Source organism: Acanthochromis polyacanthus, chromosome 20, assembly GCF_021347895.1.
Source record: "Acanthochromis polyacanthus isolate Apoly-LR-REF ecotype Palm Island chromosome 20, KAUST_Apoly_ChrSc, whole genome shotgun sequence".
Lineage (NCBI taxonomy): Eukaryota > Metazoa > Chordata > Actinopteri > Pomacentridae > Acanthochromis > Acanthochromis polyacanthus.
Window position 1 is genome coordinate 18,101,248 of NC_067132.1, and position 26,053 is coordinate 18,127,300.

General features: G+C 40.3%; 2 protein-coding genes across 4 annotated transcripts in view; both read left to right on the forward strand.

Moving 5' to 3' along the window:
- Positions 1–455: 455 nt before the first annotated feature.
- tram1 (translocation associated membrane protein 1) lies at positions 456–9,092 on the forward strand. Its single transcript, XM_022195017.2, has 11 exons — positions 456–767; positions 2,972–3,035; positions 4,061–4,182; positions 4,272–4,388; positions 4,472–4,530; positions 4,623–4,707; positions 4,919–4,989; positions 5,148–5,252; positions 5,340–5,483; positions 6,162–6,313; positions 7,549–9,092. Exons 1-11 carry the CDS (start codon positions 645–647, stop codon positions 7,617–7,619), a joined length of 1,113 nt encoding a protein of 370 aa, XP_022050709.1. The 5' UTR covers positions 456–644; the 3' UTR covers positions 7,620–9,092.
- Positions 9,093–11,065: 1,973 nt separating this feature from the next.
- The window catches only part of ncoa2 (nuclear receptor coactivator 2), a 59,805-nt gene continuing 44,817 nt past the window's right edge, over positions 11,066–26,053 (forward strand). The window contains exons 1-2 of one of the 3 annotated variants that reach the window (XM_051940331.1): positions 11,066–11,243; positions 24,658–24,743. The gene's annotated coding sequence lies outside the window, so the exon portion shown is untranslated. Of the gene's footprint in view, positions 11,244–11,697; positions 11,824–24,657; positions 24,744–26,053 lie in introns of those variants that run through there. The other 2 variants (XM_051940333.1, XM_051940332.1) reach the window with 2 other exon arrangements.

The following is a 26,053-nucleotide window of genomic DNA, read 5'->3' on the forward strand; positions in this document are numbered from 1 at the left end:
CATGTGCACTTTCTTTGCCCCTTACAGCGTCCCTTGACGGGCTGATTCACAAAGATGTGAGTCGAGAGAACAAATCGGAAAGGAGATGTTTTGCAAGCGAACAGAGTCAGTTCTATTGCTCGGAGATGCAGCCAGATCACAGCATGAGACATTTTTGTGCAGGAGCAGAGCAGAAGTTTCCACTGAGGAGAAGCTACTGGAAAGATGGAGAGGGTTTTGAAGGGAAACATGAAAAATGGGAACATAAATCTGCTTTTTTGCATTTGGAAAAGAGACTTTTGGAAGCTGTAGCTTGGTTCTGCAACTCCAGAATCTCAGCTGGGTGTAAGTTATGCTTGAAAACAGTTTCCATCTTCAGGCACTGAACTACTCCTTACACTCCAAACCTCTAGGCAGCGACAGAGAGCCCCAGCTGTTTCCTCTCCTGTGCGTAAAGAGCCTCGTTGGTCAGTCGCAGCGGGCTCTCTCCGTGGATCCTCCACTAGCAGAAGAGTGACACGCCATTCAATTGCTGCCTGGCCCTGTGCATGTAGGAAGCAGGAGGGGGGCTTTGAGCGAACAGAAGAATATCGTACCGTTTAATAGAGGGGAAAAGGCCACATTTGTGCTGCGTAAAAGCGAAAGTTGGACGGAATCGCGTCGACATGGGGATTCGAAAAAAGACCAACAAGAACCCGCCGGTGCTAAGCCATGAGTTTGTCATCCAGAACCATGCAGATATTGTTTCCTGTGTTGCTATGGTGTTCCTCCTCGGGCTGATGTTTGAGGTAAGTCCACATGTTGAATGGGTTTGATAGTGGGTCGCGCGTCGGAGGGGATGTTCGGAGTTCGCAGTGGACCGACTGCTGGTGGGCAGAAAGCCGAATACTCCCCATCTGTTCTCCTGGAAACTGACATGGCTGTCTGATCCATTCTTCACTCTACTTCCTCCCGTGATCGAAAGTTTTCTGTGCGTCGTGGCCTCCCTCGCTTAGGTTTTTTTATTCCGCGTTTGTACGAACTCAGCCCGGCAGCCGATCATCAATATATTCCGTGTATTAAATTAGTTTATTTCCGTCTGGCTGTTTCTCATCCTCTAATCGATATTCTAACGACTCCTCTATTCAGGCCCTGCGGTTTGTGAGCATGAGTGGGGGAAAAACACTTAAAAGTTATTTATGCGCAATTGTGTTTGCGTAAATGTTTCAATGCGTTGCAAGTTTGCGTCGCTGTAGCTGCAGCATCTCGGTGGCTGCTTTATTTTGCAATAGTGTGGACGCGGTTAGTTTGTGCGTAGATGTGTTACGTGGCAATCATACAACGATTGAGAGGGCTGTCATCGCCGAAACCCGCTTGCACCAAAACTGAAAGTTGTCCTTGGAGCTAAGGAGCGTTTTTTAAAAAAAGGAACTAGAGGCTGTAGGTTGACAACAGATATCCAACCACACAACACTGAGCGTCTCCGGCATGCATTTTGCTCTGCTTTAACTCAAATATGGTTCATTTTCAAGCGTGTTTCATCCTCAGTAAAAAGCAACGCCGCCACTGTCCATTGGCTAGTAATTCGAACTGCTTCCCGTGTGTGTTTTTCAAAATAAAATTTCTGTCAGCTGCTGCAGCGTTTGTGTTGTAGCACAATAACTGCAGAAATAATTTGGTAAAATATGATTTTATTCAGAATTACGCTCCAAAGGACAGATAGCGCTTCTTAGCTGTGTTTGATACTAATTTATCGCCGAGGTAGCTGTTTTGTTGTGAAGGAGGGACGTGCAGCTCCCCTATTTAACTTTGTTATATTGGGTAACTTGATACATCTGTTTATTGCTCCACTGCATTTACATGGATGGATCATTTTTGAAATTTCACTTTCATAGTACAGTTTTACATATGCATACATAAAGCTTATTTGTTATTTGTATTAAAGCTGCAGTAGTTAAGTGATTAGCCGTCAACTGTTCAATTAGTTAACTATTTTAATAATTAAACTACAACTAAATTAATTGGAGTAAATATTTTTTTAAAGAAATATTTCAATCGACCTTCTTGAATTTGATTGTTTTCTGGTTTATTTTCTTCTTTATATCGATAAACTGAATATGTTTGGGTTGTGGGTGACACAAGACATTTGAGCCTGTGATCTTTGGCTAATATGTACGTTTTTCACCATTTCTCACATTTTATAGACCAAGCAACTCATCAATTAGAGGGCCCATATTTTGCAAAATTATTATTTTTTAAAACTGTTTTTGAACATTAGTTTTCAAGATTAATCATCATTAGTAATTTCACTTCTTCCTAAAAAGGGAGTAGGGAGCAGCAGCAGCTCGACTGGATTTAAAGCTCCATACACAGAAACAGCTCATTTATTTAGCTAAAACCAGGAGTAGATGAAACCAGCTGTGTAATATTTTGAGCTGAAACTTAAAATACACATTTTAGAAAGAAGTTGGATGTACATTAGCACAATAAAAAGGGTTATAATATGGGACCTTTAATTTGTTTAATATTTGATAGATTAAACGACAATTAGCATATTCATGAGTTACAGCCCTAATTTTCTTGATGAAAAACTGTAAAAAGTGGTTTGATGTTGCTTCATCATCCTTATCTGTTGTTGCCATATTTGTGTTGTGTAATTCCAACATGGTTGCGTAGTTCTGGCAGGTATTTAAGTGTTACAAGCCTGAATATTATTAAATATATCCTTCAAATAAAACTTTAAAACTATTTGTCCATTTCCTTTTAATATTATTATGTATAATAAGCCCCAGTTAAATCTAACCTGCAAGGTATCCTTGATGTGTAAAATAAATGAAATATGTATGTATAAAATAAAGACTTAGTAACCCTTGTAACCTGTTTGAAACTACATTATACATGTGTTGTGCATTATTGCAAGAATTTGTCTGGTCCAGGTTTGCATGACTGCCATAAATAGTTCTGTGGGTATTTTCTCAATACTAATAACTGTAATATTTTTTTTTATCTACAGGTGACCTCAAAGTTTGCAGTGTTGTTCATCACTGTCCAATACAACGTCACCATATCGACAAACGGTAAGTTAAACATCGACACGTGGTGAGAACAAATGTTTTCTGAAGATGTGTGAATGTTTTGTCTTTCGCCCATAATGCAGTATTTTCTTTAGCGTTTTCTTGCTGGAAGCCTCTCATTTGGATTCCAGAGCGGTACTTACGTGGCCTTACACAAACCCATTTGAGAGCTCGTTTTCCCTTTAGAGCTAAATTTAGTCCGCCTGATTTATAAAGTTCTCTTGTGGCAAGGTTGCGCCGGGCGAATTTGGGCTAAGGTGTAATATAGGCCTCACAATTCAAGTCGTGCTCGCTTCAAGGTTAACAATTTCTTTGCCAACTTCAGATACAGTTAGAGGAATGCACCATCTGAGTACTTATTCACGCTGCGGTGCACAGGCTGAAGGTTTGCAGACTGCCGGCTGGTGTTCCAGTCCTTATCTGTGAGACCTTACCACTTACCTGCCTCTGTAACTTATTTACCGCTTCTATCTAATAAGACAAATAACATGCAGCACCCAAGTCTCTGTGCAGCGAATGCACTGGGACAAATTCAATAACGCTATTGCATTTATTTTCTTTGTTAGCGCTGACTTTTGCAAACAATTGGATTGATTTCTTCACGTGGTTCCATTAACGGTGGGCAAAGGGGTACCACTCAGGCTTTTTTTTTTTTTCCAAACTGTTTACCGGAAACTGTCTTCATATGCCTCCTATCTCTGTTTCACAGATACAGAGTTGCAGGCTGAAGAGAAATATGTAACTGTAGAAAGACAGAGGAGGATCTATGTGTGACAGTGTGCTAATACAGTCTATGACTCAGGCATTTTCTCAGTGGCGTAATACTGCACAGTCGAGACTCACTAATCCAAACACCTCACCTTAGGAATTAAGGTTATTAAACTTGTGAATCACTTGACTGAATTAAATTAAATAGCTTAGCAGGTAATATTAAGGATCAAAAGCCTTCATGCCCCGGGTGGATCTGACATTTTGGATAGAAGTGAACTGTCACTGTGATGGCTCTGCATGACTTGTGTGTTCTCCAGAAGCCCCAGAGGAGACGGCTGTGAACTACTTCCACCACGGCATCAAGGACTTGGCCACCATCTTCTTCTACATGCTGGTGGCCATCATCATGCACGCCATCATCCAGGAATACGTGCTGGACGTAAGTGACACAAAGAAAGACACTCGAGTGCGCAGTCTTTCATCTCCGCGAGCGGTTCCGCGTTTTTACATTGTGGTGTGTGTTTGCAGAAAATCAACAGGAAGAAGCACTTCTCCAAAACCAAACACAGCAAGTTTAATGAGTCAGGCCAGCTCAGCGCCTTCTACTTATTCTCCTTTGGTTGGGGCACCAGCATCCTGCTTTCTGTACGTATAGTTTTCAACTGGCATGTGCACATGTTTTAAGCCCAGAAACTTTTTTTTTTTTTTTAAAGCTTCTTTGTTTTTAGGAAAACTTCCTGTCCAATCCAGTCAACCTGTGGGAGGGATATCCACATGCACTCATGCCGTAAGTTGTAATTTTAGGCGTGGAAGTCACTGTTAAGAGCTTCATTTATGAATCTGACTTGTAACATATTTAAATTTCTTTTCTTCTGTCAGATTCCAGATGAAATTCTACTTCATTTGCCAGCTAGGCTACTGGTTACATGCTCTCCCAGAACTGTATTTCCAAAAGACAAAGAAGGTAAGTGTGCAGCGGCCCTGTCATTTTGGACATAGGATGCCGTACTGTTACTTCTGTTTGTGCCCTGAGGCCATTTCTTGTTTGGCTTCCTCTGCTGTGTAGCATTGTTCCAAAGACTCGTACTCCTCTTGCTTAAATCAACGTGCGGAGCCACACTGCTGTAAATATTTTGACCGTTCTTGGCCTCCTGTCCTCTGTATTTACTGTTTAGGAGGATATTCCACGCCAGCTTGTGTACGTCTTCCTGTACCTGGTCCACATCGCTGGCGCCTACATTCTGAAGTAAGAACTGCCACTTTAGAAAGCCTTAAATTAAGTGTGTGATTTTGTGGAGCTTGTGTTTGTATACAGCCCTTCAAGAGAGAATCAGTGGTGTCTCCGAGTGTTGTTGCTGCCACTTGTAATGAAGGAGCATTTAAAGATGTCTCCTTGTCTTTCAGTCTGAACCGTCTGGGCCTGGTCCTGCTTGTGCTGCACTACTTCGTCGAGCTTCTTTTCCACGTGTCCCGGCTGGTCTACTTCAGCAACGAGAACAGGCAAATGGGGTGAGCTTCCAGCATGCTTTCAGATTGAGCGTCGGCGCCAATGAGAAGTCTCGAATGTGTCATCACGGTCATGCTCTCGTCTCACAGCTTCACCATATGGGCGGTCTTGTTTGTCCTTGGACGGCTGCTCACCTTGTCCTTGTCCGTCCTCACTGTGGGCTTTGGCCTCTCCACCGCTGAGAATCAAGGCTTTGATTTGGCTGCAGGAAACTTTAACGTTCTGTTTGTTCGGTAAGCGAAATATGACCACCTGATCCAGAAACATCAGTTTGAAATTATTTACAGAATTGAAGTAGGTTGATTGTGCTTTTAAAATGTACCTGTAATTACCTTTTAAAATGTATAGTTCATCAAACCATGAAGCATAAACTCTCAGATATACCTTTAACAGTGTCCGAAGATGATACAAAAGTAAATCTAGTATGACACTGAGATATTCCCTGCACAGATGCAATGGCATAATATATACATTTATCCTGCTGTTTATTCTGTTCTGAATGAAGAAACAGAAGGTTCTTTGTAGACTTAAGAGTTTTTACACCATGTTGTATCAGTGGTTCAGCAAGAACTCCATTGAAGAGGATAAAGTCATTCGATTAATATGTATGAAATGTAACCACAATACATCTTGTACTGAGCAAATGAAAGGCTGAGTGAGAGAACTCTTCCTCTGTTTCTCTTACAAAGCTCTAAATCTGTATTTCTTTCACTACCTTGCACTCAATGTCATTAGTGATCGCTTTAAATATTACTGAGTACTCTAACCGTTGGCAGATTTTTCTTTTAATCTCATCTCATCCGAGCACAACTCTGAATTTGTATCCACAGTTTTCCAGTGTCACTTCGTAGCGCTCATACTGTACTCTTTACTTACCTTGAGAGACGCCGACTGTTTTTTCCGTCCACTAGGATAACTGTCCTGGCCGCCATCTGCCTCACGCAGGCCTTCATGATGTGGAAATTTATCAACTTCCAGTTGCGCCGGTGGAGAGAGCATGCCCAAGCTCAGACCTTGAAAAAGAAACCAGTTCCTGCCAAGAGCAAATCAAGGAAAGAAAAAGGTGAGGGAACAAGCACAAAGTGATTTGAATATTGTTAGAGATTCTTCAGCAAAGCATCAATTTAAAAAAAAAGCAAAAAATAAGACATTAATGAAACAAACACAAATGAAATATGGAGTAAATAAAAGAAATCTACAAGTGATAAAGACCTTCAGGTAAAAATCAAGTGTTTCCCACCGTGAAACTGCAGTGTACAGATTCAGACCACCGGCAATCATAAGAAAACAATCCTGCCAGTCTTGGAGAGTAGGGCTATCCCTCTCAGTATTCTTCAGAATCAGCTTCTGCTATGAAAATGCAGGGTTAAGTTGCAAATTGCCATTGGGCAGCCTAGATTGTTCGCAGTATTTGAGCATAGATGAGCTGGTGTGCTTGAGCTGCAGTGAGATTGGTGGAGAGAGAGGCAAAGACTTCATCAATCTGGACACTGTTGAGGAAACAATGGTGTACAGGTGTCAGGAGGGTATTATTTTATTGGAAAAAAAACTACGTTCTAAATATGTACCTTTGATACACGGAGGTGAATTTTGGACGTTAAACCAACAACTATAGAGGAACATTTCAAAATACATCCTAATAAACATAGGCTAAGTCTACACATATAAGACTACGTTTTAAAATTAGATTTTTCCCCTTCCTGTGTGCATCCATAATCAACAGGCAGAAATACAACACAAACTGATTTTAAAGCCATGTTGCCTTGAAAAAATCTGAAAAATACACTATTACTGGATCTGGTAGGCTACCAACAATTGTGCGTTTGCAAAGGGTAGAATCATATTTGTTGACTAATGTCAAAGCCTCTCTTCCTCAGTAGGGTGTAAGAGGAACTGCACATTTAACCGTAAACATGTAAAAAGTCCTGTTAACCCAGTTAGCAGCAGCGCTACTTTGGCTCCATCTGTTATTACACAAAATTGCCTCAGGTAAACAAAGCATACGACAGTCTGACATCATAATTCAGACACTCTGTTCTTCCTGTTTTCATGTCAACTCTGCAACCAGAGTTTTTGAATATCTTCACCCTGGAAGGAGTCTTCTAAAAACTGCATGTAGTCAAAAGGCCAAAGCAAATCATTTTAAAGAACACCAATAGACGTGTAAACAGGGCCTCGGTTTAGTTCTGAATACAATCCATACATTTAATTGTTTTTGTGAAATAACAATAAATGAATACAGTCCGTGCTTACCTGCGCTTTAAACGAGGCTAACCTGGACGTGTCCTTTGTTTTTAGCCAATGGAGTAAATGGAGTGAACTCTCACGGAGCTGATTCGCCACGAGCAAGAAAAGAGAAGTCCTCATAGAAACATTCCTCTCAGTCCTTCCTATCGGCCCCCATCTCAAAGAAACCATCTCACCCGGCGCCTTCGTGGCTGCGTCCCGCCAACAGATTCTCCAGCTCCTTGACCATGACATTCATTTTCAGCTCCCACACAGGACAGAGGACCTCCCAGCTGGACTTCAAGGGCCAAAATGCATTTCGCTTTGCTTGTCGCCAGGCATCCAGCACACCTTCATTTTCCCGATCTTAGCCCAGCTTTCCATTTTGAATGAAAACAAATTCAGAAATAAACTATGGAAAAAAAAGACCTTATTTAAGAAGTGCCTATTGATACAGATTGTTTTTGTACAGAGTGTAATTTTAAAATTTCAGGAATGATCACTTCAGTGTTTAATGTTTCTCCCAGTTAAGGTCATTTCATGCATTTTTCTAAATATTGTCTTTTATTTCTCTTTTTTTCCCTTGTATTTATAACTGCTTGCTCAGCTCCTCTCCCATCCCTGTCTCGAGGGACTTTAGAGTTTCTGAATTTCCTTGTAATGTCTCTTATTTTTCCATGAGTGAAGGTAGCAAAAAATCTTGTTCTCTCATCTTTAATATATGACTGGGTTCACGCCATGGACTCAAACTCGCACAGCACATTGTTTTCGCCATGTCAACAGACACCTGTAGATGGAAAGTAATGTATATGGAAGTAGTTTTTGATATTCACTCATGGATAGAATAAAGAAAAGTCTATAAAAGCAATTGAGGAGAACAGGAGGCAACACGCTGTAGAAGTAGATTCACAGTCAGTATTGTGCAAAACTGCCAGCAACAATGTAGTAACCCGATGTAGCATTTACTTACTGGAGTTCAGAACAGCTTTGTAATCACAAAAGAACATGTTTGTTGCCATGAATTTATACAAAAATGATTGCAGTTGTATGTATAGTGCTGTTCTAGATGGAAGGCACCTCCTCTTTTAATTTTGAATGTTAGTTTGTAAGAGATGGGAACGAATTAATCAGGTGAAAAACATCCCTTTTGTGAGTTTAACTGAATCCCTCTGTCTCGTATGGTTCTGCCTTATTTTGCTGTCTAAGTGGAATGGTTTCACTGTATTTGTTTGGCCTTGCAGTTGTCGCTTACCTTACAATGTGTCCACCAGAAAGATTTGTTATAAAAGCATGGACTGCTGATGAAACGACTATATTTTGTTCGTTTTTTTCCCCTCTTAACCCACTATCGACTGTGCCAAATGAGCCTGATTGACTGTTGTTATATGCCTTTTACTTACATGCCATAAACAATTTACCAAGCTATGGAGTGCAGTCAACTGTATTGCAAGAATCAATTGCCTTGGTAACGCCGGCTTATTCTAAAGAATGAACCCATTAACTAATTTTAGGTACACAGCAGTGAGTCATGGTTGCCTCCGGCAGCGTGTGGTTTTCTCAACTTGTCCTGAGAGTTCATCCTGCAACGGAATAAAATGTTCTATTGAAAACATGAACGTTCAGATTTGTTATTTGACTCTGGTAATAGTAGTGTACACATTTTATATTTTGCCTGAAGGAGCAGACAGTTTTATTCATTCAACAACAAGTCATAACATAAGTCACATCAGGGCAGTTTATAGAGAGAGAACTACAGGGATTCTCCTTGGCAACAGTTGTACCAAAAAATAAAAATAGATGCTGTTTTGGTGTTTAAATGCAGTGGCTTCTAGACTATAAGGGGAAGTTTCTAGTTATTTAATAAGGAGTGCATTCTCTCCTGCTGATTTCAGGAGTTTTTGATTTTTTAATTTTTTCATCAATCTCCAAAAGTATGTCCTATAAAATGCACTGAATATTTAGTTTTAAAATATCTTATTTATTCAGTTATATGTTGAATGATTTCCACCCCAACATGGAGGAGTAAGTGACCCTTCACAGCTTTCTCCACACTGCCGGGATCAAAATTCTGTATTGAAGAGTGAGATGTTCATTATCTCAACGGCCACTTCCAATTTAATATACAGTATTTGGTTAATAATATAAAACAACATTTTCTCTAAAACCTACAAATTCACAAATTTGAGATATATAACAAGGGCATGAAATCAGCCTTGTGGCACAAATTAATCAAAATTTAGTTCATATTGCGATGCCTTAAGCAAATTCTGTCAATAAAGTACTGAAGTATATTCCTTCATGTACTGTACTTAAGTATAATTTTGAGTTACTTGGGCTTTGCTTGAGTTTTTCCTTTTTCTGCTGCTTTATGCTTCCACTCCACTACGATTCATGAGCAAATATTGCAATTGTTACTCCACTGCACGAATCTGCCAGTTTAGTTTAATAATACAAAATATGATTAACAAATACATTTTGATGCAACATTACAATATAGATTTGGCAACTAAGAAGCAGTAGATATAAAACAGTCGAATCACTTTTAAAAGCTCCATCATTAAAGTGATGAACACATGAATGCAACAGTAATTATAATCCAGTAATACACACTCAGTTGAATCATGCCATTCTACATAATGAGTATGTTTACTTTTGGCATTTTTTGACTATTTTGATACTAAAAGTTGTCTTACTTAAGTGTGAATGTGAATGCAACACTTGTACTTGTATCAGAGTATTTAAATACTTTGGTATTGGTAATTTTACTTGAGCACACGTTTTCCTACTGTGAGAAAAACCTCAACAAATGGTGACGTGTGATTGAATGTGTCTTCATGGAGTTTGTCTTTCTACAGTCCTCATATTCCATCCATCTACCATTTGGTGGCGCTGTTACACAAGTTTTCGTAAAAAGAAAACGCCTGCTTGCTTACTTCATCCATGGGTAGTTGACCAGACAGTAAATCAAGGTGGCTAAATAAGTAGGACACTCTTATTTCTAACATTTCTAAAGCCTGCAGTGATAGTCTGCCTTTAGTGTTTTAATATTTTCCACCATTTCTTAAGAAAACAACCAGAATGACACAGTGTAGTACAATGAAAAATCTTGCATATACATATGTTGTCTGATTTGTGTTATTATATTAGTTGTATTGTTAAAATTTTATTAGGTTGTACTGAAATTGAAAGTTGTAGTGACGTAATTGAATAAAACTCTATATTCCCTTCAAAAGCAGTGGTAGAGCTCTTATCCAGGGACACATGAATCTTTATGACCTTTAATTTGCATTTTTTTTCTACATGTAGACTATTGTGTCAGCCATATATAAATACATATATATATATATTAGAGAAGCCACAATTGGAATAGGGGTTATAGTTTGCCCACCTTTTAAACCACAACACACATTTCAACAGTGCTGACTTTGGCATGGCAGCGTGGTGTGACTCAGTAATTGTTTAAATGTGGACAAATAGGTGCTCAGCAATCAAACTACAAGCACTGTGTCATCCTCGCAGGTAAATCGCCGTAGGATTGCTTACGAACCCCCCGGCGGAGAGTGAGTTGATACTGCTGGAGCCCCGTGATGTGGTGTGGGGGAGGATAGCAGCTACCAGCCAGATAAACACTCAGCATTGGTTTGCAGAGCAGGAGTAACATGGCGGCACAGTTAGCCAGCAGAAATGTTGTTTCACTACCGCGAAGGTCAGAGCTGCTTCGGATAAACGGAATTTAACAGCGAGGACACAGCCAAAAGTATTAAATCGTAAGTAGCCACACGCGTTTGTGCTCCTTGTGGAGACGCGACGCGGTGTTTTCGTTGTGAAATCCGTGATCCAGTGCGAGGGCTTCAATCTCGGTTGTGTGTCTGTCTGGCACAGGCTCTCGCTTCGGCGTTAGCTTATTAGCAAGCGTTAGCTTCTTGGCTAAGCTCGCCGCTTGTGTTAATAGTGTTTTCTGCAGCAAACTTAATTAGACGGCATGGACAGCGAGCTTGCAATGGAGTTGTTGCAGTGTTTGTGTGTCGTTTTTGTTCGGCGGCCGTGTGGGCACATGTACGTTTGGGGGAAAAGTGAAAATGTGGCGTGCACAATACTTTCATATGTCATTGTTTTTCGTGCTAAGTGAGCGAGTGACCGTGCCTACAACACCGGACGAAGTTCGCCAGTTGAAGCAGGAGCGTAGTTAGCATGCTAACAGTGTAGCTGCAGGCTAGTGTCGCTGGTTGAACGTCGTTGTCAGAATACGAGTGAGTCAGGACAGTTCTCATCAGCATGGGTTTGAGCGGGTTGTTAAACGTGTTTGTTTTGATATTAAACAAGCCTCTTTACTTCTCTCTACGTTGGGTAAGTTGAAGAAATTTCTGCGTTTGTTCAGGCTGCAGGAGCCAGTCTTCTTTTTTTTGCTGAACTAATGTTTCTGTTGTGTTTCTGCGGACTGTCGACGTGCTCCACTGAAGGGCTAGTTAGCAGCGACTTTGTAACTTTAACTAGCAGCTTGAAACATTTTGGAGGAGGAAAAAATAGAAAGTTGTCCCTGGCTACACACCAGAAACCTAGATTGTGGCTCTGCATTCAAGGTTGGAAGTGTGCAGAGTGCATCCAGTATGTTGTGGCGTTGCTTTCCGAGGATGTCAAAACATTTGAAATTGCTTGCAAATAAATTATGTGGCAACGCAGTTATTAGGGACTCCCTGAGGTGTCATCGTAGACTTGTAAATAGAGGTGGGACCTTCAGCTGAACTGAAAATGTGAGGCACTAATGCAGTGTGGGGGGATGCTGCTCGCAGTGCTCTCCCTCCTGCTTGACTGATTTTGGACTATACAGGCAGACAGCTTGTGCCATTTCAATGACTGTCAACGCTCCTCTCAGTAATGCTGGAGGAACGCATCCCGTGGAACCAGTTGAGCACTCTCTGTTACATCACTCTGCCCACCTGATGGTGCATGGCGCTTGTCACATCACCGATGTGGGATTTAACATGACATGCTGTCTAGCTGTGGTCTCGCTGCAACTTCATTGCCTCCATGAAAACGTGACGTGATGGATTTCAGTCAGATCTGCCAGCAGTCGTATGCAAAGTGAACTCTCAAGAAGTTTAAAAGAACAATGTAATGTTGTGGTTCATATTTTGGCTCTGGTCTCCACAATAAGGTCTAACAAAAGGAGATGTAGGTGTTTATTTGGTTCAATGTGTTGCGTAAGGGTGTCTTGTTTACATATATCCATCAGCTTGACCAGAGGAATGTGCACGTACATGCAAAAAGGACAGAGAAAGAAATCTGCGTAGCTTTTGTAATTTGTATTTACTCTTTTCACCTCTGTGCATGTGTTGCCTGTCAGCCATTTAAAATGTATTCCTCCTGCCAGCCTGAACAATATTTTATCTCCAAGGCATAATGCCGGAAGTTATTGACTTTATAGTTTGCAGTTAAACAAAACTCACTCTCTACAAATCTGTGCATACATAGAAGCAGATTGAACTGTTCTCCTCGACTGACCTGATTTTAATTTTGAGGGTGTATTAGTTGAGGACATGGAGCATACTTATGACGCCTGTGATAGCCCTCTGTTAGTTGCAAAGAATGTCGTCCTGTTCGGATGCAATCCTGCGTCCCCTACAGTATGCTGTATTGTTAAATGCCCACGCTTGTGTTGTTTGTTTTGCTTCAAAGTGGAGACATACTAGACTGCATGGAATCATATTAACAGAAATATGTAGAGAAAATGCTTTTATATGGTTCTGATCTAACAGCATGAAAGAATGACTGACTGCCGGGATGACGACAGAATTCCTGCAAGCATGTATGCAAGTATGTGGATGTTTATGCAAGGATAACTGGCTGGAACTTTTCTCACACTAACTCGGCACAGTTTGCGCAAAGGGTGTTACCTGTAGGTAGTTCACTGCCTGCATAGTTTGCAAAGTAAAGCAATAGCAACAGGTATGCTACATCGTAATGCCCATCTCTTCACATGATTTGAAAACAGTTTTCTTGTTGATGTTAGTTGTTGTTTCTCAACTTGTGCTCCACTCATTCCTGAAATTTGCTTCTTACAACAATGAGTAAACCCATCTTTCTACATTGCTGATTTTGCCTTCCTACCACCTGTACGGTGTGTTCAGGATTTCATAAAACAAAACCGTGTGTAGCAGTGAGTGCACGTAGAGAAACCTCTTCTTGTAAGCACTGACTTTTGCCCTGCGATAGATTGCTTTGTTGCGTCACCTGAGATACTGTAATCGCTCGACCCTTGTTCGGCTGCTAGTTCTTGGATTGTTGTCTGTCACTGTTTGGAGTAATGCGTTAGCCCAGTAATGAGTTTTTTGTACTGCAGCCCCAGGCACTGTTAAAATTGACTTCAGTTTTTATGCATTTTGATTCATGCAGGCCTTTTGTAAAAGACGAACTTCACAGCATTCACTGACATTTTGAGTATCTTTAAGGGTAAATAGCAGTTTTCTGTAGTTCCAGCTTGTCTGTTGTGAATAATTGCTCATTTCCTTGTTCTTCTATGATTGTTCACTGTATTACTTTGGATCATGCACTCTTTGTCAGACAAAGCAAGGCATTTGCCCGTTTGAATTTTGGAAAGGCTTTTTGAACATAATTTTCTGACATTTTATGGACTGAAAAATGAGAAAGTAAGTGGTAGATTAATCTATAATCATGTCACGGCCTCATAAATAATATTGCCAGACAAGCATGGAAAAAAGTGAAACTATCTCTGGGGTCATGTTGCTCCAGGGTTTGAAAGACTCTCAAAACATCTTAAGCCTTTTGAGAGAGTTAAAAAGGTCATCATATAGTAGTGTTTAACCTGAGCCCTATAATGGGGTCTTCCTGGAATGATTATTACTGCTGAGGTCATCTGAGTTGTTAAACAGACATCTCTTTTTTTCACCTTTCCCTGCTTTCTTTCGTTTAAATTATATTTTAAAATAATATTTAACTGTAGGGTCTAATTTGTTTAACACGTAACGTAGGGATGATTTCCTAAATCATGTGAGATCCCATTCCTAACAAGTTCACTTCTTTCAGACTGGTATCCAATTCTGATTATACCCTACTTTAGAATTACAACACACTTCTAGGATTTTTATCCAACTGTAGAATTGGAACAGCTGATCAGTTGGTTTGTCAGTGGAAAGTAATCAATTACTGGCTTATTTTACTTTAGGAGTTCTAGTTGCAGCTTACAGTTTTTAATATTTGTTTCTTCCCTCATCTTCTATGAGAAAACATCTTTTCGTTTCTGTATAGTCGAATAGATTTATTAATAATTAAACTGACTGATTGATCTATTTTTATATAATTCTTATTATTCACAATCTTAAAACTGCTTTGTTGGCGAATTCCAGCTGTCTACCTGTGTTTAAACTAACAGCAAGTAAAGAATACATTGGTCGCTTGGATGATTTAAATACGCAACTGTTGAAATGATGACATCAGTGCCCTTTCAAACATGTCACATTTCACCAGTGAACTACACTACTGCTCTTGTTACTACACACTTCTCTTTGCTAACAACATTAGGTTGACTCATTTGGACCAGGCAGGAAAATGACATCCCTGTCTCTGCTGCTTAGTACAGCCCGCCCCTGAACGGCACCATACGCCCCTACCTTACACAGCCTCTTTAATGTGTACTCCTGAGCACCCTTTTAAAAGCAGTATCAAATGACAACATCGAGCCCTCCGAAGCTGGCTGGAATCTGGGCTTGCACATTGTTGTTGCAGGGTATCACTGTCCATACTCACATCTGCACATGCAAAGTCTGCACTGGCCTCATTAGTTCAAGAGAGTTTGTGGAACAGTGCAGTTATTAACAATAGCATTAATTGTACTCCTCCCAAACTGGGAGAAAGACATATAGCTGGACCAGACAGGGGCAAACAAACACACCAGGAAGCATGTGGCGTCTTTTCTGCTTAGGTGTAACAGATCGGACGACATTGTGTTATCTGTCCATCACATGCTGTATAAGGTCTACAGTGTATTCTTGTCATGGTGCGCCCCTCCCCCTGGTATCTGTTTGCCTTGTCTCGCTGGGCATCTCACCCTGCTGTCTCTGCGTTTGTGTTGTCATGGAAACAGCAGTGTGACAGGTCCTGGGTGGGCGTGAGGGATGAGCTGTGGGGTAATGGCCAGGTTTTTACAGCAGAGGGAGAGAGGAGGGTGAAACGGCAGAGGAGAGGCAAGGCGGCGATGGTTGATGGAAAGCTGAGCGGGCTCTGACATGGAAGAGGAGAAGTGGGGAGTATTTACTCCCTCGCTGCTCCGAGGCTTGTTGTCATTGTGTTATTAGCTGACCTCAAATCAGCCATCCCATCTGTCTGCGCTGAGAGTAGGTCGTGTCTTGTTAACATCAGCCTGCACAGGATCTTTTGTTTAGTTTAACTGACTCCGTATGCTTTCCAGCAACAATTTGAGGTCTCTGTTTGTCATTAAATAGTTGAAGATCTAACAGTGAGGTAATCGCTGTCAGATAGAGGCTAACAGAGGGATTCCCATGATATTATTTGTTTAGCAAATAGTATATCAATTGAAATCATAAAAAACTTTTACCCTTAAACTCAGGTCACATATAAAACAATTAGCTCGTCACCCCTGGCTTTGTGGCTGTCAGTTGCTAGTAGACACTCTATTTGTCCATGTAACCCTGTTGTATGTATTCTGCCTCAAAGGAGTCAAACTGGTTAGCCTGCCCTTCAAAAGTGACAATTTAACTGCTTTTGTTTGCTTTCAGTTCGCACACACATGAACTGCAGTAGTGGCCAACTAGTAATAGTCCCAACAGCTGTGATAAAGTCCAGGGCTCAACTTGACAATTGCCACTGTGCCACAAGTGCTTTAACTGTTAAACTGTGAGTGTGTGACAACACACCTGTCTACATAAACGTTCATTGCATCGTACCCGGTCATCACAGCTACGTAGCCCACAAAACCAACTTTCTATATGCCTATAATTTCAGAAAAAGCAAACCCAGGTATCACGTCTTTTTTGGTTCCTTATATTTATAGTGAATGCAGGTGTGAGGTTGGAGACCGCATTGATGAGCTGTTCTTCAATTCTGATGTGACTGAAGTGGTAGAAACCAAAGCTTTGGATGTTGTTTCCTTGTGGACAGTGTAGTATGTGGATTGCTGGTCTCCTTCACTCCCACCGGTAGTTGTTGTTTTGTCTGTCATCGCCGTTTTGCCATAGCCATTCTCTTCCTGTGTGTACCCGTGAAAAGGATCAATCTATGACATGTATCCACTGTATAGAATGATGCTTAAATGTAATATTCAAGAACACTAAGCTTGGTGAACAAATGCTGTCAGATTTTTACAATTCCTTGATAGGGTGGCGTTTGATTTGTGAAATAATTACATGTTTAGTTATTTGACAGCTATTTGAGTCTGTAATCTTTTAAATAGTGAGATTAGTAACCTCACACCGAAGCTTGCCTCATGCCCTACTCCCATGTAGGCTCCACCAGGGCTCCAAGGATCCTGACGCTCAGAGGCAATCCAATGATTTCAACAGTCCACGCTCCTCCACTTATGTAGGTCAGCCACAGCAAAGTGCATATTGATCTCTCAAGCTAAATGATATTGTGGTGTCTCCTGCTCATTGCTAAGAAGGTGCCCTCAGCCCGTTTGGCTTGAACAAAGGAGACAGCAGAGGTCACATGACGGTGTGACAATGCTTCTGCTGCTGTTTTCCCTTGTGTTGCAAGCCTGGTATTGCTTAACTGTACAGGTGCAGTAGATCTAATAACTGATACTGTTTTGAACATGTAAGTAGCTAATTTTCATTTTCAGAGCTGGGCTTTTTTTGCTCTTTCCACAGTTATCACTGGTGTAATAAATAAATAGCACATGTTCAAACAAAGGAGATAGAAAGCTTTATGAGTAACAGAAGAAGAAATTATGAGTCTATGTGACAGATTGGGTATATAGATAAGGTTTGAGAGTGCGGTGTCTTAATTTGTGTGAGTGGGTGAGCTGCATTTCCCTCTGCCACAATGTGTTTGTGGCACTGGATGCTAGCGAGGGTGCTAGCATGTGGTTGGCACCTTTCCCACTGCCCAGGGTGGAATCCTTGGCACTGAAGGAGGGAGAGAAAACTTGGATTGAGCAAGCTGCCTGCTGGAGTTGGGTGGGTGGTCCAAAAATATGCAGTGTGAATCGGTCCTGAGAAAGCCTTGTACACAACCTTATTCTGGGGTGGAAGTGAACGGCACACTTTTCCCCACCACTGCAGGCCGGGCTAAGGCAGTATGGAATGACATGTGCAAAGCAGCAGCATTTCTCACTGGCTTGTCATAAAGCCAGAGGAATGCGGGGATTCAGTTTCAGGCTTTTCATTTCTGTACACATTGTGAGGGTCAAACTCTGACCAGCGTGATTTCTCCCAGCCCCCCCCCCTTCTCTCTCCATCTCTCTCTCTTTCTGCTGACTCAGCAGTGTTCCTTCAGTGACCTATAATATGGGTTTGCATGCTTTATCTTGACTGTTTTCAGCGGGGTAGGGAATCTCCTTAGCTGACCTGCGTTTCCCATCCATACTGTACAGTGTGGGTGTACAGTAGGCTAGCATTGTGACGAAACTGAGCATAAACCCATCTGCTGCTGTACTTGTTTTGCTTTTATTAATCACAGCGAACATAAACGCTTGCACAGGTTCATGAGCCTCGTATCTTGCCCCATTAACTCCCACAATAAACGGCGAGCGAAACGACCAGTATGAGTAGATGCGCATGGTATGCATGTAAATCAGCACCTCAGTCGCTGTATTGAACAGATTATTTTATTTTACAAGCAATTCCTAGTAGTTTGCTTTTTAGTACAGTAATTTCAAAGTTGACAAATATTTTTCAGTTTGATATGTAGGAACTTCCAAATAGTGCAAAAATACAAAATGTAGAATGACATAGAACACAGTTTACCAACTATATAATCAGCAACTTATCTACTTCTATATTTTTATTGCTTATTAATGAATATTTAAAATGCAAATGAAAAGATCTGAGTGTGGATTATTTTTCAGCAGTCAGTTCTAACGTAACCATAGACAATTTAAATAGCAATAGAAAACCTCAGAATGTTCTCACATCCTAAAGCTATCAAATGTAGATATGCATAAACGCTGAAAATCCAAAGACAGAAAAGTAAAGAAAAAGTCACAAAGGCAAAATACACGCACTGGTTATAGATAGACATCGTGACTTCAGATTTTTTCAAAATAAAGGTTTTATTTTATAAGCTTTTCGGTTTATAAGGCTCACGTCATGCAAGCATTGAGGTTCATTGTTTTATTTTGCAAGGATGACAAGCTGAGAGGAATAAACTGCACCTGCTGTGTAACTTCCCCACATGCAACAGTATGACTGTTTAATGTGCTTTTTCTTTTATTGTGAATAACGGTGAAGCTTTATAGTCTGAAATGGAGACAAACAATGTCAGGCCTTTTGCAAAACACACACCACTTGCTAGTAGGATAAATGCGTTGTTGCCTCTTGGTTTTAATAACATCTGTTCATGGTAATTAGATAAAATAAGGCAGGTCTTGTCCTTTCTATGTAGGGTAGAGGGCAAAGAAGGCAGGTGGAAACAATGGATTTTAAAAATGAAGATGCCATGAGTGGCCCAGCAATTCCCCCTAACCTAGTTTTTGCTTTGCTGCTGTTTTGTTTTTTGTTTTTTTAAAGAGAGGCTGCTTCAGTTCATTTATTTTTTTTATTTATGCTACTAATACCAACAATTCATATGTGCAAGCACCAAAATTGTCCATAATTTCACTGCAGGACTGCCAGATAACTGGTGTTTGTCTGTCAAGGAGTATGTTGGTGTGCATGTGTTTGTTTGCATGTTAAAGTGCTTCCATTCATGTCTCAACTGCGCAGATTTGTGGTTTTGGCACCTGAAGATGTGGGCTGTCAAAACAAAACTGCCTCCTATCTCATCTGGCTGTGGAGTAGCAAACAAAGGCACTCATTGGACAGGAGACTAGTAGGAGAGGCGGAGCAATGATGCTACACTGATGCTTCTGCTGTGGGTGCTGACTGACAATATTTTAATCTAAAATCTCTTTGCTGGGGTGGAGTTCTTTGACACTGATAGTAATGTTGACAGGAGATGAAGTAATTTAGGGATGACACCTTGCAATTTGTTGCCTCATCAGTATAAATGGAACATTTGTCATATATCATGTGATCTATCACAAGTGTTTAGGGTGTTGTTTGACACAAATTAGCATGATTTCAGTCACATTTTACCACAGCAGTGATCTTGTACGTTTTTGACCAGGCAGGGATCAGCAGTGGTCAGCAACATGGCTATAATTTTACAGGAAAACACAGCCTGAAACGTATTTTTAGCTCCTGTTAGTTACTCTCTGAGCGAGTCGCTGACTTGCTTTGCTAAATAGAGGTTAAATAGCTATAGTTGTTGGGTCTACCTGACCTGGCTGACACCAAGTGTTTTAGCAGGAGACTGTGTAAATGGAGAGAATGACAGAGCGAGAATGGTGCTTCTCTTTGCTCTGTCTTGTCCAATTACATGTTCCACTGTCAAAGCAGTAGCACTCTTAATCAGGTAATGCTTGGGTTTAAAGTCGTCCCCTTAAACGTGCTCCGCAGGTTCTTACAGTGCTAACACTTTAGTTCACTGGAGCAGAAAACAGTTTGTACCATTTTTCTCTGTCCTATCTATTTTCAGATAACAAATTTTGCTCCAAATTGAACGTCTTTTGTTTGGAGATTCGTCAGCGTCTGTGTGCGCTTGCTGTGAGCGTTAGCCTGTCACACTGTCTCAGTCTTTGGCTGATAAAGTGACATAGTTGTGTCAGATGATCTCCTCTTCCCCTCCCCTCCGTGCTAACATGGCACCTCCTTATCCTGAGTCTGCTTCCACTGTACAGCCCGAGGCCCTATGGAAGCTAATTCCTTGCAAACTACAACAGGCAATAAAAGATGGAGGACATACACAACACATAACCAAGCTTTTAAATTTATGTATAATATGTATTTATATATATTATATTTATATGTAATATATCTAATATTTATTTATATATTATATATAGTAACTGATATAAATAAATCAGTCACGAGATTAGTTTAAAATACAGTTTTTGAACAAACAATTAGCTGTGCACAGAACTCTGCATTTTCAGTTCTTACACACACACACACACACACACACACACACACACACACACACACACTTGCTTTCTCTTGTCATTATGACTCATCTTTTACAACACATCTTGTCAGTCTCATTATGGTATGTACACATTTGTGTTTACTGTCGCTTGAGGTTCCAGCTGAAGGAGCTAGCTGTTGCTCTTTGAGCAACAGATGTATGGGCACCTGGCACAGGATTGCATCTGCATCAGCCAACAGAATAAATACTAGTGTTTTATTTGAGCATCTCTGTATATACTGGTCACACAAAGACTAAAGGATTTTTACTCCTAAATAATTTGCCAAGCAGCCTCCATTTTTCTGCCTCTGCTATATTCCTGGTGAAAGACATTGAAATTGAAACTAATCATGCACATTTTGACTATCTGTATTCCCAACACAAAACAGAGGCTGTTTTAGGTGGTAAGAGAAAGTCCCACATGCCAGCCCATGGATGTAAACCCGCTGATTTGTCCTTCTTAACCTATAAGCTCCTACAAGCCTTCTTTGTGGTAACTGATTCAGATTATACGTACGACGAAATATGTCTTTGACAGAATCATCTGTGCAATTTACTACACCTCACAGTTTCTTCTTTACACCTCCCTCCACCACACCAGACAGACCAAAATCCATTGATTATGGGCAAAGAAAAGCATCTTGACCAAGCCTTGGCAGGACTAGAGCTAAAAGGTTGGATGTTTTCATTAGGGTAGACATCAGACTTGATTCTTATTGAATTGACAGCCATTAGTGGACCGTTCAAAAGCCACCCAGAAAGAGCTCCATTGGTGTTTAGCCTTTCTATGACCTGGCCATTTGGTCAATTTCTAGCACATGAACTATCTACCCTTTGTCCTATGTGAACCTGATTAGCCAGGTCATTAGCATTGTTAGCCCAGCCTCAGTGATGCAGCCTTTTACTCAGAAGGAGCCTGTTGCCAGCTTTGGAAGAATGATGGGATTACACGTACTCCCAAGGTTTGGCTTTAAGCAGCATTTCTGCTGACCCCCTGTGGTCACTGTGCCTGTGTCTTAAGAAATGCTAATTGTCTTGACAAATGCACCATATTCAAACTTGAAAGTGAGATCTGTTTTAGTGTTACGTTTAGTTAGGTCTGTGTGCACGTGCGTGTTTTGTTATTTATTTATTTTTTTTAGTTCATCAGGGGTTTGGTTTTGTCACTTTAAGGATAATAGGTACTTTTGCTTTGCATAATAAACCTGTCCATTACCAGTTGCGGTTTAATTGGCTGTAATCTGTTTAAGGGGAGCTTGAACTTTCAACCTGATGATCTTTGACCTCCTTTTAAATACCAACAGATGGCTGGACTGAGTGTATTGAGCAAATGAGTTAGAGATCCAGTGATAGGTTTTAGTGGTGATAGTGTGAACTTTACTGTTATATCTGAAGTGTGTGGCTTCATCCACCTCTGTGACTTCTGAAATTTAAATTTTTATTACATGCTTATTAACAGGTATTAGTTTTGAATTACAAGTGACTTTATTGATCGTATCATGCAGGTGTTCTGTGGTAACATGAAGTGCAATTAATGTTGCTGCGAAAGCTCAGTGACAGTGTTGGCAGGGCTGTGTGTTTTTGTTGAGGTTACACCACGTGTCATTCAACACTTCTGTGCCAAGAAGAGTATCCCTTCAAGGACAAAAGGCTCCTCCAGTCTACAGTATAACCGCTGTTTGTAAGGAGATCTTCTACTCCAGTGTTTAGATGATTTGTGCATTTATATTCCAGCACATCTACAGGTATTCTTGATGTGACTTGTCAGGTTTTGGATAACAACACTGATGTCACCAGGAGGCCCTCCACTGTTTGTATGATGAGACACATTGGATTAGCTACTCTAGTATGTGAGAGATGGTTTGGTACATGGTAGACGCTACATACCAATCATGTGAACGTACATGTGGCACTCTAAACTTGCACATCAAAGTATTATATCTGATTGCATAGTACTGGCCACAACAGCAGGTCCTGGATACAAGCAGTCAGCTTAAGTGATGCAATAAGATGTACACACAGTTCAGTGTTGCTTGTGAAGCAATATTTTTCTGTGATGTCAATGACAGCACTAACTTACTTCTTGTTGTACTGCGCATTCAGTTTCTGTAAGGAAATTACAATATTTGATTGGATCTTCTAAGCAGATGGCTTAAATTCATAAACACAGAAGAGGCTCGTCTTACTGTAAAACCCAATCAGTTTGACGTTTTCTGATCCAGCTGGCCACTTAAAAATGATCACTGTTTAACGAGCTCAATAGAGTGTTTTCACACTTTGCTTTCTTCTGTCACTCAGTGCACAGATCAAGGGCTGGACTGAGACTGAGCATGTGACAGCATTAAAGCTCAGAGGAAATTCCTCCAGAGGATGAAAACTAAGAGCCATGCAGGAAAGGGAAAGGAGGAAGGTGTTGAGAGAAATACAGTATGATATAATTTCATTAAAAATTAGATTGACTGTAGTGTTTTAGTTCTTTGTGAAGCTGAACTATTTTATGTTACTGCATTATCTAAAGAGTTGTTTTTTAAATGTAATTTAAGCTGCATATTTGATCCCCTTCCCCGACTCGCCACAGATTTCAGCTGTTTGAGTGTGTGGTGTGCAGCTATTCAGAACGCTGAATATCACCTTTCCACATGGCTTTTAGCTATGCACTTGTGCAGGGTTCAAACGTGGAATCAGTTTACTCTTATGTTATGTCAGCACATGACATCACATGAGTGCATTCCTCAGCTGGATCACTTGGCTTGTTTTGGGAGAAAATCACCTCCATGAGGCTACAGGAGCCTGTCACTGACAGTTTTTGAACATAACTAAATAGCCTGGCAGAGTCCTTTTCTGAGTTACAAGTTGCATTTTGTAAGTATCCAAATGGGAATATGATATAAAATTGAAACTTTTTTGGTCTAATTAATTGTATGCCATGATTAAAAAGGCACACGGTGTTCCACAATGTAATAGGCTTGAAGGTCCCCAAGGATATGAAAAGACTCTGTAGACGCTTAACTTGCAGTTCGGTGCTAACTTAATGTAAACAGTTACTGGGTAAAATGACTTGACAGTTAATTAATTAGCTGTTGCTCTACACCAGGGGTTTGACATTTGGTGCATGTAGTTGAGATGAGCGACGTATGCTGGTCAATCATTTTATAAGAAATCTAATTCAGAATTTTCTTTGTTGTTGTTCTTCAGTGTGAAAAATTGATGCTTTGTCCTGTCTTACATTGTAGTCAAGCTGATATTTTGGGTTATAGATTGTTAGTTGCTCAAATTTACAGCAGGATCTTACAGTAATTTAGTTTTTCTCCAGTAATAAGCGTACACAGCACCTGGTTTGATCTATGGTATGACGTCTGAGTAGCCTTGTAGGCTCGTTTTTTCTGATGACATTTCAATAGGGGTCGTCTTTGTGTTCTGTCACAAGTGTATGTGTGAGTAATAGCATTATTTTGGGGTGTTATTGTTTTAAAAATGTGGCTTTTTCATGGCTATGCTGTAAGAGTAAATGAGAAGCTCAATATACAAATCAGAAACATCAAAATTGTCATAATATAGTTGGAAATGAAACGGTAGATTGAAAGAAAATGACTCCACACCTGCAATGATGAAAATCATTTTATACAGAAAGTTCTGATCAGAACTCTCCTTAGTTTTGAGGATTTCCTTCCTTCCTTCTAGTCCACTGATTTCTTTGGTTTAAGAGGTCTCTTTGTAATCCCAGAAATTCTAAGAGGCATTTTCACAAGTTTTTCACATTCTATTAAACAAGCAATTAATGAGGAAGCAAACTAATTAGTAATGAAAATAAGTGTTTGTTGCAGCCCTAAACCTGTTGTTGTGCCTTTACTAGACGATGTGTACCCACTGCAGCCGTAATGTTAAAGCGTGTCCTCACAGTACACTGTTTTACCTTTTCTGATGAGAGCTGTGCTGATTCACACTGTGTACTATACATCCCAATTTTTCTGTTATTTCTTTCAGCAGGAAGAAGCGGATGATGCATAAAGGTTTCCTAGCATTATCGTCTTGCAGCAATGGCCTGAGGGACTCTCTGGACTGATACCAAGGTAAGATTCACGGCCAAAGCCAACTCTCCTTTTACGTAACTCTGCTATGCAATATGACAAATGGACACTCTTGTCCAAACAGAAAATGACCAGTTGTACAGATGATGACAAAATCAAAACAGAAGAAAGCGTATTGTTTTATCTTAAATCATTTTTTAAAACATTAGATTTAGCCTCGTGTGTGTGTGCGTGAAAACAGTCGCCTGCTGCATTTGTGTTATTGCCTTGGGGGGGTAAGTGCTGTCTGTGTTTGATTTCTCTTGTAAGCCGTTTCTTAGATGACTTCTGTAAAAAAGTATTGTTCAAACAGATCTCTGTCTTATTGGCACAGATGTTACTGAGATGAGCTGGATACCTCCCCTGATTTCCACACAGCTCTTGCTTGACTTTTTTCGTTGCGCCTGGTGGTGTCCAGATCCAGCTGTTTTGTAAAAGTGAGGGCTGCATCCAGTAGTCCCATTGGTCTGCAGCATTCATCAATCATGGTTGAGAAAAGCTGTACTTGACAATCACATTACGTCTCCAAGGTTCTGTTATTTTACCGGTTACAGCTGAGGTGATGCTGGCTAGATTTTAGGACTACTCTATTGCCAGTAGTTCTTACAACACCATTGTCAAAATTTGCACAAGCTGGCATTAATTTAATAGCTATTAGTTAAACTTCAATTTTATTGTTATTAACCCTCCTGTTGTCCTCATTTATGGGCGCCAAAAAGAATTGTTTCCTTGTCTGAAAAAAATCCAGCACAAAATATTCCTCAGATTTCTGAAAATTTGCAGTTTCCCTTAAATGTTTTGATTTTACAAAATCCCCCAAAATTGGCAAGAAAATTCTTTTTCAAAAAATGAGTAAAAACCGTCCCAAAAAATCCTAAAAATATCAAGTGATTTTTTTTTATATACTCTATATATATACAGTGCATCCGGAAAGTATTCACAGCGCGTTACCTTTTCCACATTTTGTTATGTTACAGTCTTATACCAAATCGGATTCAATTCATTTTTTCCCTTAAAATTCTACACACAACACCCCATAATGACAACATGAAAAAAGTTTTTTTGAGATTCTTGAAAATTTATTAAAAATAAAAAACTAAGAGACCACATGTACATAAGTATTCACAGCCTTTGCTTAATACTTTGTTGATACACCTTTGGCAGCAATTACAGCCTCAAGTCTTTTTGAATATGATGCCACAAGCTTGGCACACCTATCTTTGGGCAGTTTTGCCCATTCCTCTTTGCAACACCTCTCAAGCTCCATCAAGTTGGATGGGGAGCGCCGGTGCACAGCCATTTTCAGATCTCTC